Source organism: Scyliorhinus torazame, chromosome 7 (genome assembly GCF_047496885.1).
Source record: "Scyliorhinus torazame isolate Kashiwa2021f chromosome 7, sScyTor2.1, whole genome shotgun sequence".
NCBI classification, from domain to species: Eukaryota; Metazoa; Chordata; class Chondrichthyes; order Carcharhiniformes; family Scyliorhinidae; genus Scyliorhinus; species Scyliorhinus torazame.
In genome coordinates this window covers 55,784,577-55,796,582 of record NC_092713.1, presented here as the reverse complement: position 1 = coordinate 55,796,582, position 12,006 = coordinate 55,784,577, and the positions used below count along the sequence as shown (strand labels likewise).

General features: G+C 41.7%; 1 protein-coding gene across 2 annotated transcripts in view; it reads left to right on the top strand.

Moving 5' to 3' along the window:
* Positions 1-12,006, top strand: part of zswim5 (zinc finger, SWIM-type containing 5) — a 301,620-nt gene that overhangs the window by 216,924 nt on the left and 72,690 nt on the right. For both annotated transcript variants that reach the window (XM_072510737.1, XM_072510736.1), the window contains exon 4: positions 4,238-4,388. In XM_072510737.1, coding sequence (XP_072366838.1) covers positions 4,238-4,388 — 151 coding nt within the window. The remainder of the gene's footprint in view (positions 1-4,237; positions 4,389-12,006) is intronic.

Below are 12,006 nucleotides of genomic sequence, written 5' to 3'. Positions count from 1 at the left end.
TTTACCCAACAATTGCCCAAAAGTGCTAATTTCCTCTGGACAATTGTGCTGGGCTGAGAACCATCTGATAGAAGTGATTTAAATCGCTAACTTTTGATGGCTCTGCTTATTTTACCCTGATAATTGGCCTGAAAGAGTTATAAGGAAAAAAATCAGTCCTCACTACAGAGTAACGATTTAAACACCTCGACTGAGCCTCTCGGATTTCTTTGAAGTTAAAAGTTTAGCCTGGTGGAGGAAAAAAGGAGTGAATATCATAAATCCAATCCAATTAATCTTAGTAGGGAGAGAAGGAAGCAAAAATTGGCTTCATTTTCTGAAGAAGGAACTTCTCTCCTACGCTTTTGTCCCTGTGTTCACTTGCTGCTCGTGGCAGTGGCTCATGCTTGGGCACAGTTCCACAGTCATCAGCAGCCCTCTGTCATCTTAGCTGAATGGACCAGGAACATTGGTCAGCTATTTCACTGAAGCAGCCATGGCAACTGAGTCCAATCCGATACTAGCCCAACACCCACATGTGCTTAAATAAAAGCGAAATACTGTGGATGCTGTAGATCTGAAATAAAAACAAAGTGATGGATAAACCCAGCAGGTCGAGCAGCATCTGTGGAGAGAGAATCAGAGTTAGCGTTTCTCGTTCAATGTGGCTCTTTGGAACGGTGTTTTGATCCACGTGTGATTGGGTGAAAGGGGGCAGGGCAGATAAATCAGGGTTGTCACTGGAAGAAAAAGAGCCTTGACCTTTATTCCCCCTTGCTATTTTGCAACCTTGATCTTTTTGTTCAAATAAAATTATACAGCATTTTGGAGTACTGCATGTCAGAGCTGGAACAGGATTGCCCTTTCAAAGAGTCAGCACAGGCATGAAAGGCCAAATGGTCTTCTCCTGTACTGTTTAATTAAATTGAAGTTTTCAGGTGGAAATTATTTTAATATTCATGCATGTTCAGTAAAGATTCAGTGCTATAAAATAAATGGTACAACTGAAACCTTTGCTGTGATGTATGTGACCTTGCAAAATGTTTGACTAAGAAAGTAATGACAAAAATGCAACATGCTTCAGAAACTTTCAATTATACTTTTAAGTCAGTCTATATAACACCACTTATTCAAACAGAGCAGTCAAGCAGGTTGATCTCACAGTTTTAACTTTTCATTGTGCCGATAGTTGCACCGTGAGACACTCTTCCTCCATTCAATCACCAAATTTATGTAAACTCTATTGTTCTTTAGATGAATATTGATGAGTGGCATTAACTTGCCAATAGTCTATTTTTTCAAATGATGACAAATTCTGCATTTACGTTTAATAGATAATGTAGTTTAGAATATCTGAGCGTATTCAGTTTGTAAGAGTCACCTGTTTACTAAGATTGGAGCAAACCTCAAGCTGCCTCTCTCTCAAAAGAGGAACATGTGTGGTGGTAATAGATGGAGCCGTAAGAAAAAACAGAACTGGAAAAGACACTGGGCTCGATTCAACTAAATGGGAACAAAGTCCCATAACAAGCGCATTTAGCCACGTGTTTCCTGGCGCTCTCAGTGCCTGAGAAACACGAGGGCCATACAACACGACTCATGTATAAGGGCCTCAGCCGGGATTGTGTGGCCGAAGTCACAAATAGCCCCGTTTTGTACGCCGGAGAGCTCCGCTCGTCGGAACTCCCCACTGTAGCGAGAGATCAGGATGTCATTTTAAAATGGCAATCCCTGACACTGCCCCCCCATCCCCCCCCCAAAGCATCCGCAAACAGCCATAAAGGGCACCCCCGGCCCAATCGCATGTGCGCAAAAAATGCCAGTTTGGCACCACCCCAGCAGTGCCCATGCCAGCTGGGAATGCCACCTGGACAGCTTGGAGTGCCAAGCTAGCATCCGGCTGGCACTGTCAAGGTGCCCAGCTGGCACTGCCAGGGTGCCCAGGTGGCACCGGCAGTGCCAGGGCACTATCCGGCCCAAAGAGAATTCGGTTGGAAGCCTCCGATCCCCTAGGAGACCTCCACGAATGCCATTCTGACTGGTCCCAATTTGTAGGGACCAGTGCTGAACGGCGTACGCCCAAGTTCTCCAACGCAAGGGGGATGAATCCCAAAACCTCAGCTACCTGGGGAATCTGCACATTAGAGTCAGACTAACTGTCTCGCTCTAATGTGCAGATTTGCCAAAATGTGATTTACATTGCAACGTCTCGCAAGATTGCGTTGGATCTCGCGAGGCGCTGCCAGCTGGGCAGATCCCGGGAGCGGGGTCTCCCAGCTTTTATCAGCCATGCTACGCCATGGCGAGCTGCTTTTCAGGCACTGCGTGGCCAATGGATTGCGCCCACTGTAGTTCATCTGGCTTTTTAAAAATTCGTTCATGGACATGGGCATCGCAGGCTGTGCCAGCATTTATTGCCCATCCCTAATTGTCCTTGAGGGGGCAGTTAAGAGTCAACAACATTGCTGTGGGTCTGGAGTCACATGTAGGTCAGACCAGGCAAGGGAGACATATTTCCTTCCCTAAAGGACATTAGTGAACTTGATAGGTTTTTCCGACAATCAACAATAGTTTCATGGTCATCATTAGACATTTTTCTTTCTTCCAGATTTTTATTGAATTCAAAGTTCAACCTGGATTTGAACCTGGGTCCACAGAGCATTACTCTGGGTCTCTGGTTTACTAGTCCAGCGGCAATACCACTACACCACCGCCTCCCAAAAGCAAATACCCACCCTAGCAAATGCCTATCCAAGCCTCCCTTAAATTTTCTGACACTTATGCTTCACTGGCTAGTCTGCTCCCCACATTCAATACCCAATGTATTAAGTCAGGGTTTCCCCAAATGTTTCCAGCCGCGGAATCCCTAGTGACCTCCCAAGGCCTCTGCCACTCCTCCCACCGCCATCTCTGTTGATCACAAGTCAATGCTCTGAGAGGCAAGCTTCTGATTGAACAATTTGATTTTTTGGATTTTTTTCTTATTTATGGCCGTTGCTCCCCCGTTTTTTTAAAAATCCTTGCTGCAATGTTCTTCTTTAAATTCACTCGTGTTCCTTTACTTTGTGCTTATTTTACTTTGTGCTTTATTTTTGTCAGTTGTTAAAGGACAAATTTTGGCTTTTTGCCGATCTTTGTCACATGGCTCCCGGAGCTTCCGCAGAACCCCTGAAGACCTCTCGTGGAACCCTGGGGTTGCGCAGAACCCTGTTTGGGAACTCCAGCATTGAGCACTTACAACTAAACTGCTTTTTCTCTTCTAAGCTTGAGTTTGTGTCCCTTCTCTAGTATTTATGTATTATGTTTGAATCTCATATTTTTCTAATCTCTTCAGTACAAGATCAACTATATCCAGAGTCACGAGGAAGATGCATTATCTTATGATGCATTATGTCTCTTGGTCTTCCTCAACCTTTTTGCAGACTTTGACATTGTTGATCACATCCTTTAATTGCACACCGTCCTTGTGTTGTTTTAGTTTTACCTCTCCAATGAAAGCCAAGCATTTTTGATAGGCTCCTCTTAACTCCTTCATTACATCAATACATCAGGAATCCTCTCGGTTACCTCTTTGGTTAATCATCTTCTTATGGCAACATCGTCACCTGTAAAAGAGATCTGCTTCCATATCTGTGCAAATGACAGTCAGCTGTCCCTATCTACCACCAGCTTCTGTACCATCATGACTAGATGTTAAACAAACAGTTAGAACAAGCCAAAACATCTTCCAGCTCAAAGACCAAAGCCATCAGGATTCAATTACATGAACACTGAAAGGAAGAATTCATTTAGTATATGGGCAGCCTTGAAACATTGGAAACAATCTTGCCTTTAATCCTTAAGTCCCTTTTGGTATTTTTTTTTTTTTTTTTTTTTTTTTGCGACGTCACTGATTGCCCACCAACTCCATGTTATGGTGTTGACCTCTGAAGGTGGCCACCTAGGATATTGATGTGAATATTAACTGATAACTATTAGATCATTATTTACTAGCATTTCAGATATGGTTATTAAAGTCAGAGTATCAACTTGCATTTCATTTGTTCGCGCTGTTTCAACATTTTACATTGTAATTTTCAGATTATTTTATTTTTCTTTATTCTTTTAGAAAAAGTGAACTTTTTGGATACTGGTTGTTAGAAAATCAATATTTTGGCTTTAAAGTTGAGGGGGAATTTCTCAGAACAGCACGAGTTCTCTGGCAAAGCGCTATATTTTCGTTCACGTTACAGATTTTTTGATGTTGTCTCAATCACAGGTACGGGAAATGTTGAAGATGAGGGATTCAAACGGTGCCAGGATGTTGACATTAATAACAGAACAGTTTATGGCTGACCCGCGACTCTCTCTCTGGAGGCAGCAAGGCACTGGCATGACCGACAAGTGCCGACAGCTTTGGGATGAGTTGGGTAAGTGTCGGGCAGAAGGCAATGCAGTATTTCAACTTCTGCTCCCAATAGATTCTTCTGCACAACATTTTTGGCATGACCGATCTTCTGTATATGAAACCTCATCTTGTTAAGATTAAGAGAACCTTTCTTTTCTGCAAGATGCAACTTAAATTTGGAAGGTAGAAGTGAAACTTGTTGAAATTTCTAAATTAATGCTTGAAACACTTTTTTTGTTGGCAAGGGAGGGGTTGGGAGGAACTTGAAGAATACAGGTATCTGTCATGTTGCATGGGATTATTTTATCACTTGAGAATTTATATTTGTGCCACTTTAATGTTTTTAAATAATTTGTTCTAAAATTCAATATCAAGATTGCTTTATAATCATCATGCAGTTGATGTGGCCTCCGGAACTAGATATTGTTGCTTTTTCACCAGACTACATTCAGCAGCCACAAGGCTATTCATATGGCCATATTCAAATTTCTGTTTCAGAAAAGGTCAACTGAAAACGAAAATTTTGCAAATATGCAGCAACACCCTTTCAACCTAAAATTGCAGGTTCTTGGTTTGTACTTTCCAACTCCAAAGAATTGAAGACAACCATTTTAATAAGATTTGGGGAGAAAAAAAAAGGAAGGGCAGGGAGTGAATCACCACAAGATGATAAAGAGGAGTGGTTTAATAAGCTGCAAACTCTCTAATACAAATGATATAAGAGGGGACGGCAATGTGGCTAGCACTGCTGCCTCACGGCGCCTGGGACCCAGGTTTGATCCCGGCCCCCGGCCATGTCCGTGTGGAGTTTGCACATTCTCCCAGATCTGCATGGATCTTGCTCCCACAATCCAAAGATGTGAAGGCTAGGTGGATTGACCACGTTAAATTGCCCCTTAATTGGGGAAAAAAAGAGTTGGGTACTCTAAATTTATGCAAAGAACAAATGATGTAAGAGATAATCAGTGAGATGCAACACAAAAATTAAAGGGGGGCAAAAAATTGTACAAAATGTGAGGATGAAAAATACCAAGAGAGGCCCCTGCAAACCGATACATACAAGGGAAAATAAACAAATAGGAAAAAATAGGGTCCATTTGTAACCAACATGAAATCGAAACGGAAAAGGTAAGTAAAACATAGGGCAGAGTTTTATGGCCCCGACAAAAATAAAAAAGCAGATCCACAGAACAAGCTCCTAGTGCTGAATTTTGACTAAAGTTCTCCACCACAAACATCAATCTTTCCACCTCACCCTGACAGACCCTCCTCCCTCGACTATGGAGAAAATTTAAGAAAGAGCTAAGATTTGTAGATACTAAAATGAATGTCTAGATCAGATGGTTGGAGAATCCCCGGCGGAAAGATGAGTTATTTTTCCTGACGTTTGAGTGGTACTTCTTTGGAATTAAATTAATGTGAGATTTTCAAACATTTATTAAGTAAAAGAATGTAATGAAAAAAAGTTAGGAGTGAGAAAGCGAGTGTATGAATGGGTATGATACTAGGAGTTGAGAGTAAATTTTGCCAGTAACAAAGCTTTTAGATGTCATACTGCATCTTTGCTGATGTGATATGCTCTAATTATTTCTCATTTGTTCACTGGGGAATGTGCCTGGACTCTGAAGGTGGACTAGTTAAATTTCAATAGTTCCCCCTCTTACAAAGGGGATGCAAACTAAATTCCCTGGGTGCCTGCGCAGTTGCTAAAACCCCGCGGGAGAAGTCATCGAAAATGACACAGGAAAAAATGGGGGAAATTAGAGGGAGGAATATTTACATATCCTGGAGGTCTGAAATTGAAACAATAAGCACACATGATTTATCTGAATGGAAAACAACATACCAGACACAAGTCCAGTCCCACCAGAACACGTTCTGATACTAGGGGTAGACCCAAAACATAAACCCGCCTTCTCTTCTCGTCCCGTCCCACCCCCTATCCTGCTTCATGTTGACAGGCCTACCCTGCAGTCCCAGCCTCCCTTTCTTCCCCAGTCCCGTTTATCTAGTTGTTCTTTTCCTTCTGTGTAAACATGTCTTTCTGCCATCTTAGCTATTTTGCACATTTTGTTCACAAAATAAATACTGAGAATCTGAGATGCACACCAGCTGTGAATATTCACCTGAGGAAGGAGCAGCGCTCCGAAAGCTAGTGATATCGAAACAAACCTGTTGGACTTTAACCTGGTGTTGTAAGACTTCTTACTTTATTCATAAAGGGACAGCTCATATTGATGTCTTGGATATATATCCTGCAGAATTGAAAAATAAAAGATAAGCTCATTTGCACGAATAAAAGGGGGAGGAAAAGTGCCAACAGGTGCCGCAATCACCAAGAGGAAATTATTTGGTGTACAACTTAGAGAGCTTAATGGAGCATCAGGTACCTGCTAAATTATGTTTTTGAAAAATCATTTCAGTAAGGCCAAGAAAAGACATGGAAGAATGAAAGAGAGTGCAAATAGTTGCGGTCACTGGGCAACATAGGCATGAGGTGTACGACATGAAAACATGCAATTCTGGTAATGCACAGTAAGGCCTGCCTATATTTGAGAATAATCACTCTGGCATGGCTGTGTCATAATAAAGATCCACAGCAAAGCGCTAATCTGTTTCCCCTCCCTCTGACAGCAAGAAACCATCTCCATTCCCCAACTGTAAAGAAAATGGAGGATATTCCCATGTCTGTGGTTCACCATTACCTCCCCCTCTCATTCCCACTCCAACTTCTCCACTTTTAGCCTGCAGCTGCAACCAAGCTCGGGGCTCAATGCGGGAACAGTAAAGTTAATATTCTTAATTCACATTCCGAGTGGAGATCCTCACATTTGGGCCTCGCATTGTAAGTCCGCTCCCCTTCACTGTGTGTCCATAATGTTGAAAACGTTTTGTACTGTAGCTGACCTAGGGCATCACGGTAGCATAATGGTTCGTACAATTGTTTCACAGCTCCAGGGTCCCAGGTTCGATTCCCGGCTTGGGTCACTGTCTGTGCGGAGTCTGCACGTTCTGCCCGTGTGTGCGTGTGGTTCCTCCGGGTGCTTCGGTTTCCTCTCACAAGCCAAAGATGGGCAGGTTAGGTGGATTGGCCATGCTAAATTGCCCTTGGTATACAACGGCTCCTTGCTGAATATCATTGTGTAGTCCTTTTTATAAAAAAAAAAAAAATTTCCAACCAAGGAGCAGTTTAGCGTGGCCAATCCACCTACCATGCACATCTTTGGGATGTGGGACTGAGACCGACGCAGACACGGGGAGAATGTGCAAACTCCACACAGAATCTGGGAGAATGTGCAAATTCCACACAGACAGTGACCCAGGGCCAGGAGTGAACCCGGGTCCTCGGTGCCATGAGGCAGCAGTGCTAATCACTGCGCCACCTTGCTACCCTAATTGTATAGTTCATAAAATAAATAACACACCACTTGTGTTGTGCAGATGGGAACTATATCTCAATCCTCAGAAATTACTGTGCAGCAGAACATTGAATTTGTACCTTCATCATAAAATAATACTTCATGCAAACAAGATCCGTGGAAGAGGATTAAATGTCTTTCATTCTGTCCTGATTTTCTTAGTGAAGTTTAGAAACCAATAGCTCCTATTTTTGTCTGCACAGTATTGTGGCTCAAGATTAAAACCTAATTACATGTAACAGGAGAAAAATGGCATCTTTATTCAATATGAATCCAAAGGCTGACCTTAATCTTTCACTCTGGCAGTGCATTCAATTCAGCATGTCTTCCGAATAAGCTGCGAGTAAGCAAAGGAGAAGGGGGAGGGAAACAAAATTAATACCATAACCCAGTTGGGTGAGTTGGTGATTATTCAGCCACAGCTGATTCTGTTTCAGTCAACACAGCTTTACTGTGGAATAAATATGATGAATCCATTGGCCAATTTGAAGGATTTACAGTTCCAACAGGACACCGTTGAATTGCATTTGTAGTCTGTGGGCTGATGATAATTTAGCCCTATTTCATTTGCTTAATGGAATGCTTCACAGCAGCTTTGTGTTCCATTATTTATAGAAGAATTCCAGTGTGTGCGCATGTTCTTTAACAACTTGGATCTGCTTGCGTTCCCTTTGAAATCTCCATTTGCCCACCTTTACACCCTCCCCCCACCAAACACACAATAGAAAACGGAGGCCTGCTCTTCACTATTAATTTCACTGATTGATTGGGACAAGATTACTTCAGTGTAGCCACGAAAACATTGGAGGAAATATCATGGTTGATGGCAATGAGGTTTCCTGAACAAGGGTCTGGTTTCCCGTAAATAGATTGGAAGTTTTGTTGAATTTCAAGTGGTTGGGGCAGCGAGGGGAGTGGGGGGAGTGCTTGGCGGAATTTGTTTGTTCAAATTATTTTTCTCATTTCTTTTCCCTGCCCCCACCGCACCATTCGTCCAGTGATAATTTCTAAACAAATTTCTCAAGAATTCGGACTTGTATTTGTGTCACCTATTATGATCTGGGGTCATTAGAAAGTTCTTTAGGATCAATGAAGTACTTCTGAAGGATGGTCACTGTTGTAACATGTGATGTGCGTGTATCCAGCAAACTCCCTTAAGCAGCAGTGAAGTGAAGGCCCAGATTATCTGTCTTTTTCAGTGTTCATTGAGGGATGTATGTTGGCCATAACACTGGGAAGAACTCCCTTGCATTTGTTCAAGTAGTGCCACGGGACATTTTACATCTACCCAAGAGGTCAGATGGGGCCTCGGTTTAAATCTCATCCCCAGGTTCAATTCCTGGCTTGGGTCACTGCTCTCCACGTGTCTGCGTGGATTTCCAACAGGTGCTCCGGTATCCTCCCACAGTCCAAAGATGTGCGAGTTAGGTGGATTGGCCATGTTAAATTGCCCTTCGTGTCCAAAAAGGTTAAGTGGGGTGAGAGGGATAGGGTGGAGGTGTGGGTTTGAGTAGGGTTCCCTTTCCAAGGGCTGGTGCAGACTTGATGGGTCAAATGGCCTACTTCAGCATTGTAAATTCTATGATAAAAGCCTGTGCTCCTGACAGTGCATCACTCCCTCAGTACTGCTCTGATGTTTCAGCCGAGATTATGTGCTCATGGTTCTTGAGTGGGGCTTGAATCCACATCCTGATTCAGAGGTGAAAGTGGTATCCGCTGAGTGATGGCTGAAACTTCTGGGATCCTGTTTCAGGGATGCCAGAAGCCATCTGCCACTTCTCCCGAGTGATCATTTTTTACATATTGCCTGCACTCATCTATTTTATCAGCGCTGGGTACTCAAACTGAGTCTAATTGTAGCGTCCCCCAACAGCTGCAGAAGCTGAGATCTGCTAACTCACCAAAGACCAGAGGTCCATATGGTTTCTACAACACCAGACAATGCATTCTTTTTTATGATCATTAGTTTGCTTAACTACATTATTTTAAAAACCTAACCTGCAATGGTTGACATTTCATTTGTGATTACTGTAACTATCTTGCCTCCCTAAGATGGGGCTTCTAAAATGTGAGTGTTTAAGAACAAGATATGCAGCCCACTGCTTCAAAAAGTAATGAGTCTCGAAAGTTGAGGCTCAGAACAGAAACATTCTGTCATAACACCAAGCCTAAATATGTGGTGCCAATTGGAAGAGAGTCACTATGCAGCAACATTCTTATAACGGGAGATTGTTTTCCCCACAACTACTCACAACCAGTATTGTAGGAACAGCCCAGTCTGGAGCTGTGCATTTGTAAATTTCTTTAGGAGCCCAAGCAAGTAAGTCTCAATCCTTCTGTATGATTTGTAAGCATAGTGTTGTAACAAGGAATCTCTCCCTTTAAATGTACACAATTTAAAATAACTGTTTATAAAAAATATTGTTCTCCAGTCCTATTATGGACTATTATGCTACAATTTGCAATGCAGAGTGTAGCAAACTGCATTACAAATTAGTTAGAAAGAGTGTAGGAGTTCAGGGCTCTTTATTTGAAGAGTGGTTGGAAGTGAATTATGGTGTCCAAGAGGGTTAATCGTATATATCAGTTTGGATGTTGGTGTAGACAATATGGTGTTGGCATTTGCAGAAGACACCAAAATAGAAGATATTGTTAATTCTTCAGAAGACCAAAGGAAAATGCAAAGGGATATTGGTACAGTTAAGAAATGGGTGGCCAATTGTCAATTGGAGTTCTATGTCACTAAGTGAGAGGTGATGCATATTAGTTTATACAACAAGCCGTAACTTTATTCTGAATAAAACTTTTCTTGGTGCTGTGGAAGAGCAGAAAGACTTGTGTTAACAAACACATGTTGAAGCCATTTTTAAAAAGTTACGTATTTCTTTCTTTTATTCTGAGATATAAAATAATGTGTGTGTGTGTGTGTGTGTGTGTGTGTGTGTGTGTGTGTGTGTGTGTGTGTGTGTGTGTGTGTGTGTGTGTGTGTGTATAAATCTCAGCTTGAGTACTGTGTACAGCATTGGACTCTAAAGTAAATAAACAATTTTGAAGATTTTAGATTGTGTATAAATCAGATTAACTAGGATGCTACCGAACATGAGGAAGTACAAGCACAAAGAAAGATTTTGCGCAATTTAATCTTCTCTTCATGAGAACAGTGTAAGTTACAGAATGACAATCTATTATATTGTCTAAGATATGAACAGATGAGACCGTGTCGCTAGAAGCATGTTGTTTTCAGTAGTTGAGAAGACACAAATGTGGGGTCGTAGATAAACATTAAAAGTGCAAAGAGTTTCCAGGTCAATGATTGAGGTTAAAAACTATTAATATTCAAGATGAGATTAGGTAGGCAGATGAAAGAAAAGTGGGTGAAAGGATGTGGTAACAGGATGAATAAACATTATTAGGACTGTTTGTCGTGTGGAGGCCAATTGCGAGCCAAGATTGGTTGGGCTGAGTGGCCCATTTCTGAGTCAAAACATTCTATTCATCCTGGATAGTGTGACTTACAATGAGGTTTCATTAGAAGAAATTATGTGGCATACAGACACTGAAATTTCAACCATGAAACACAATAATTAGAAAGAGTACAATGATCCTACACAGATCTGACTCTGTCTGAAGAACCTCCTGTGCTGTGTACATATGGAAGTGAAAAAAGTTGCAAATTTAATGAAAGGGTTAATTTCCAGAGGTAGGGATTTCGACGTATAATATTTGGGTAGCTTTTCCTTTAAAGAAGTGCTCCATAAATTGTTGCACAGATATTTAAAATAATCAATCAAATTGGCAGCTCAGTCGCTTTTATTGTGCTGCAAACTACTAGTTCGTACTTGTGGTTTCCCCCATATAATTCATCTTGCAATATTATTTCAATAAATAATAAAGGAACAGCAAAGGCATTGCACTGGATGTGGTTTGTATGGATTTTCAAAAGCACACAAGTGACTTATGGTGTGGATAAAGGCACCTGACTATATGAAATATGGTCATTTAGAAGGTTGCTGTGCAGAAAGCAGAAATCTGGGCTAAAATGATGTTTCTTGGAGTGGAAAGATTCGATGAGTGGTTTTTCACCCATCTCTGTGTTAGAGCTTCACCAAATTACTATGTACATCAATAGCCTGGACTTAGTAATTAAAGGATTAATGGCCGAATTTGCTGGTAGCACAAAATTGAAAGGTACAGCAAATTGTGACGAGGATGATAAAAGAC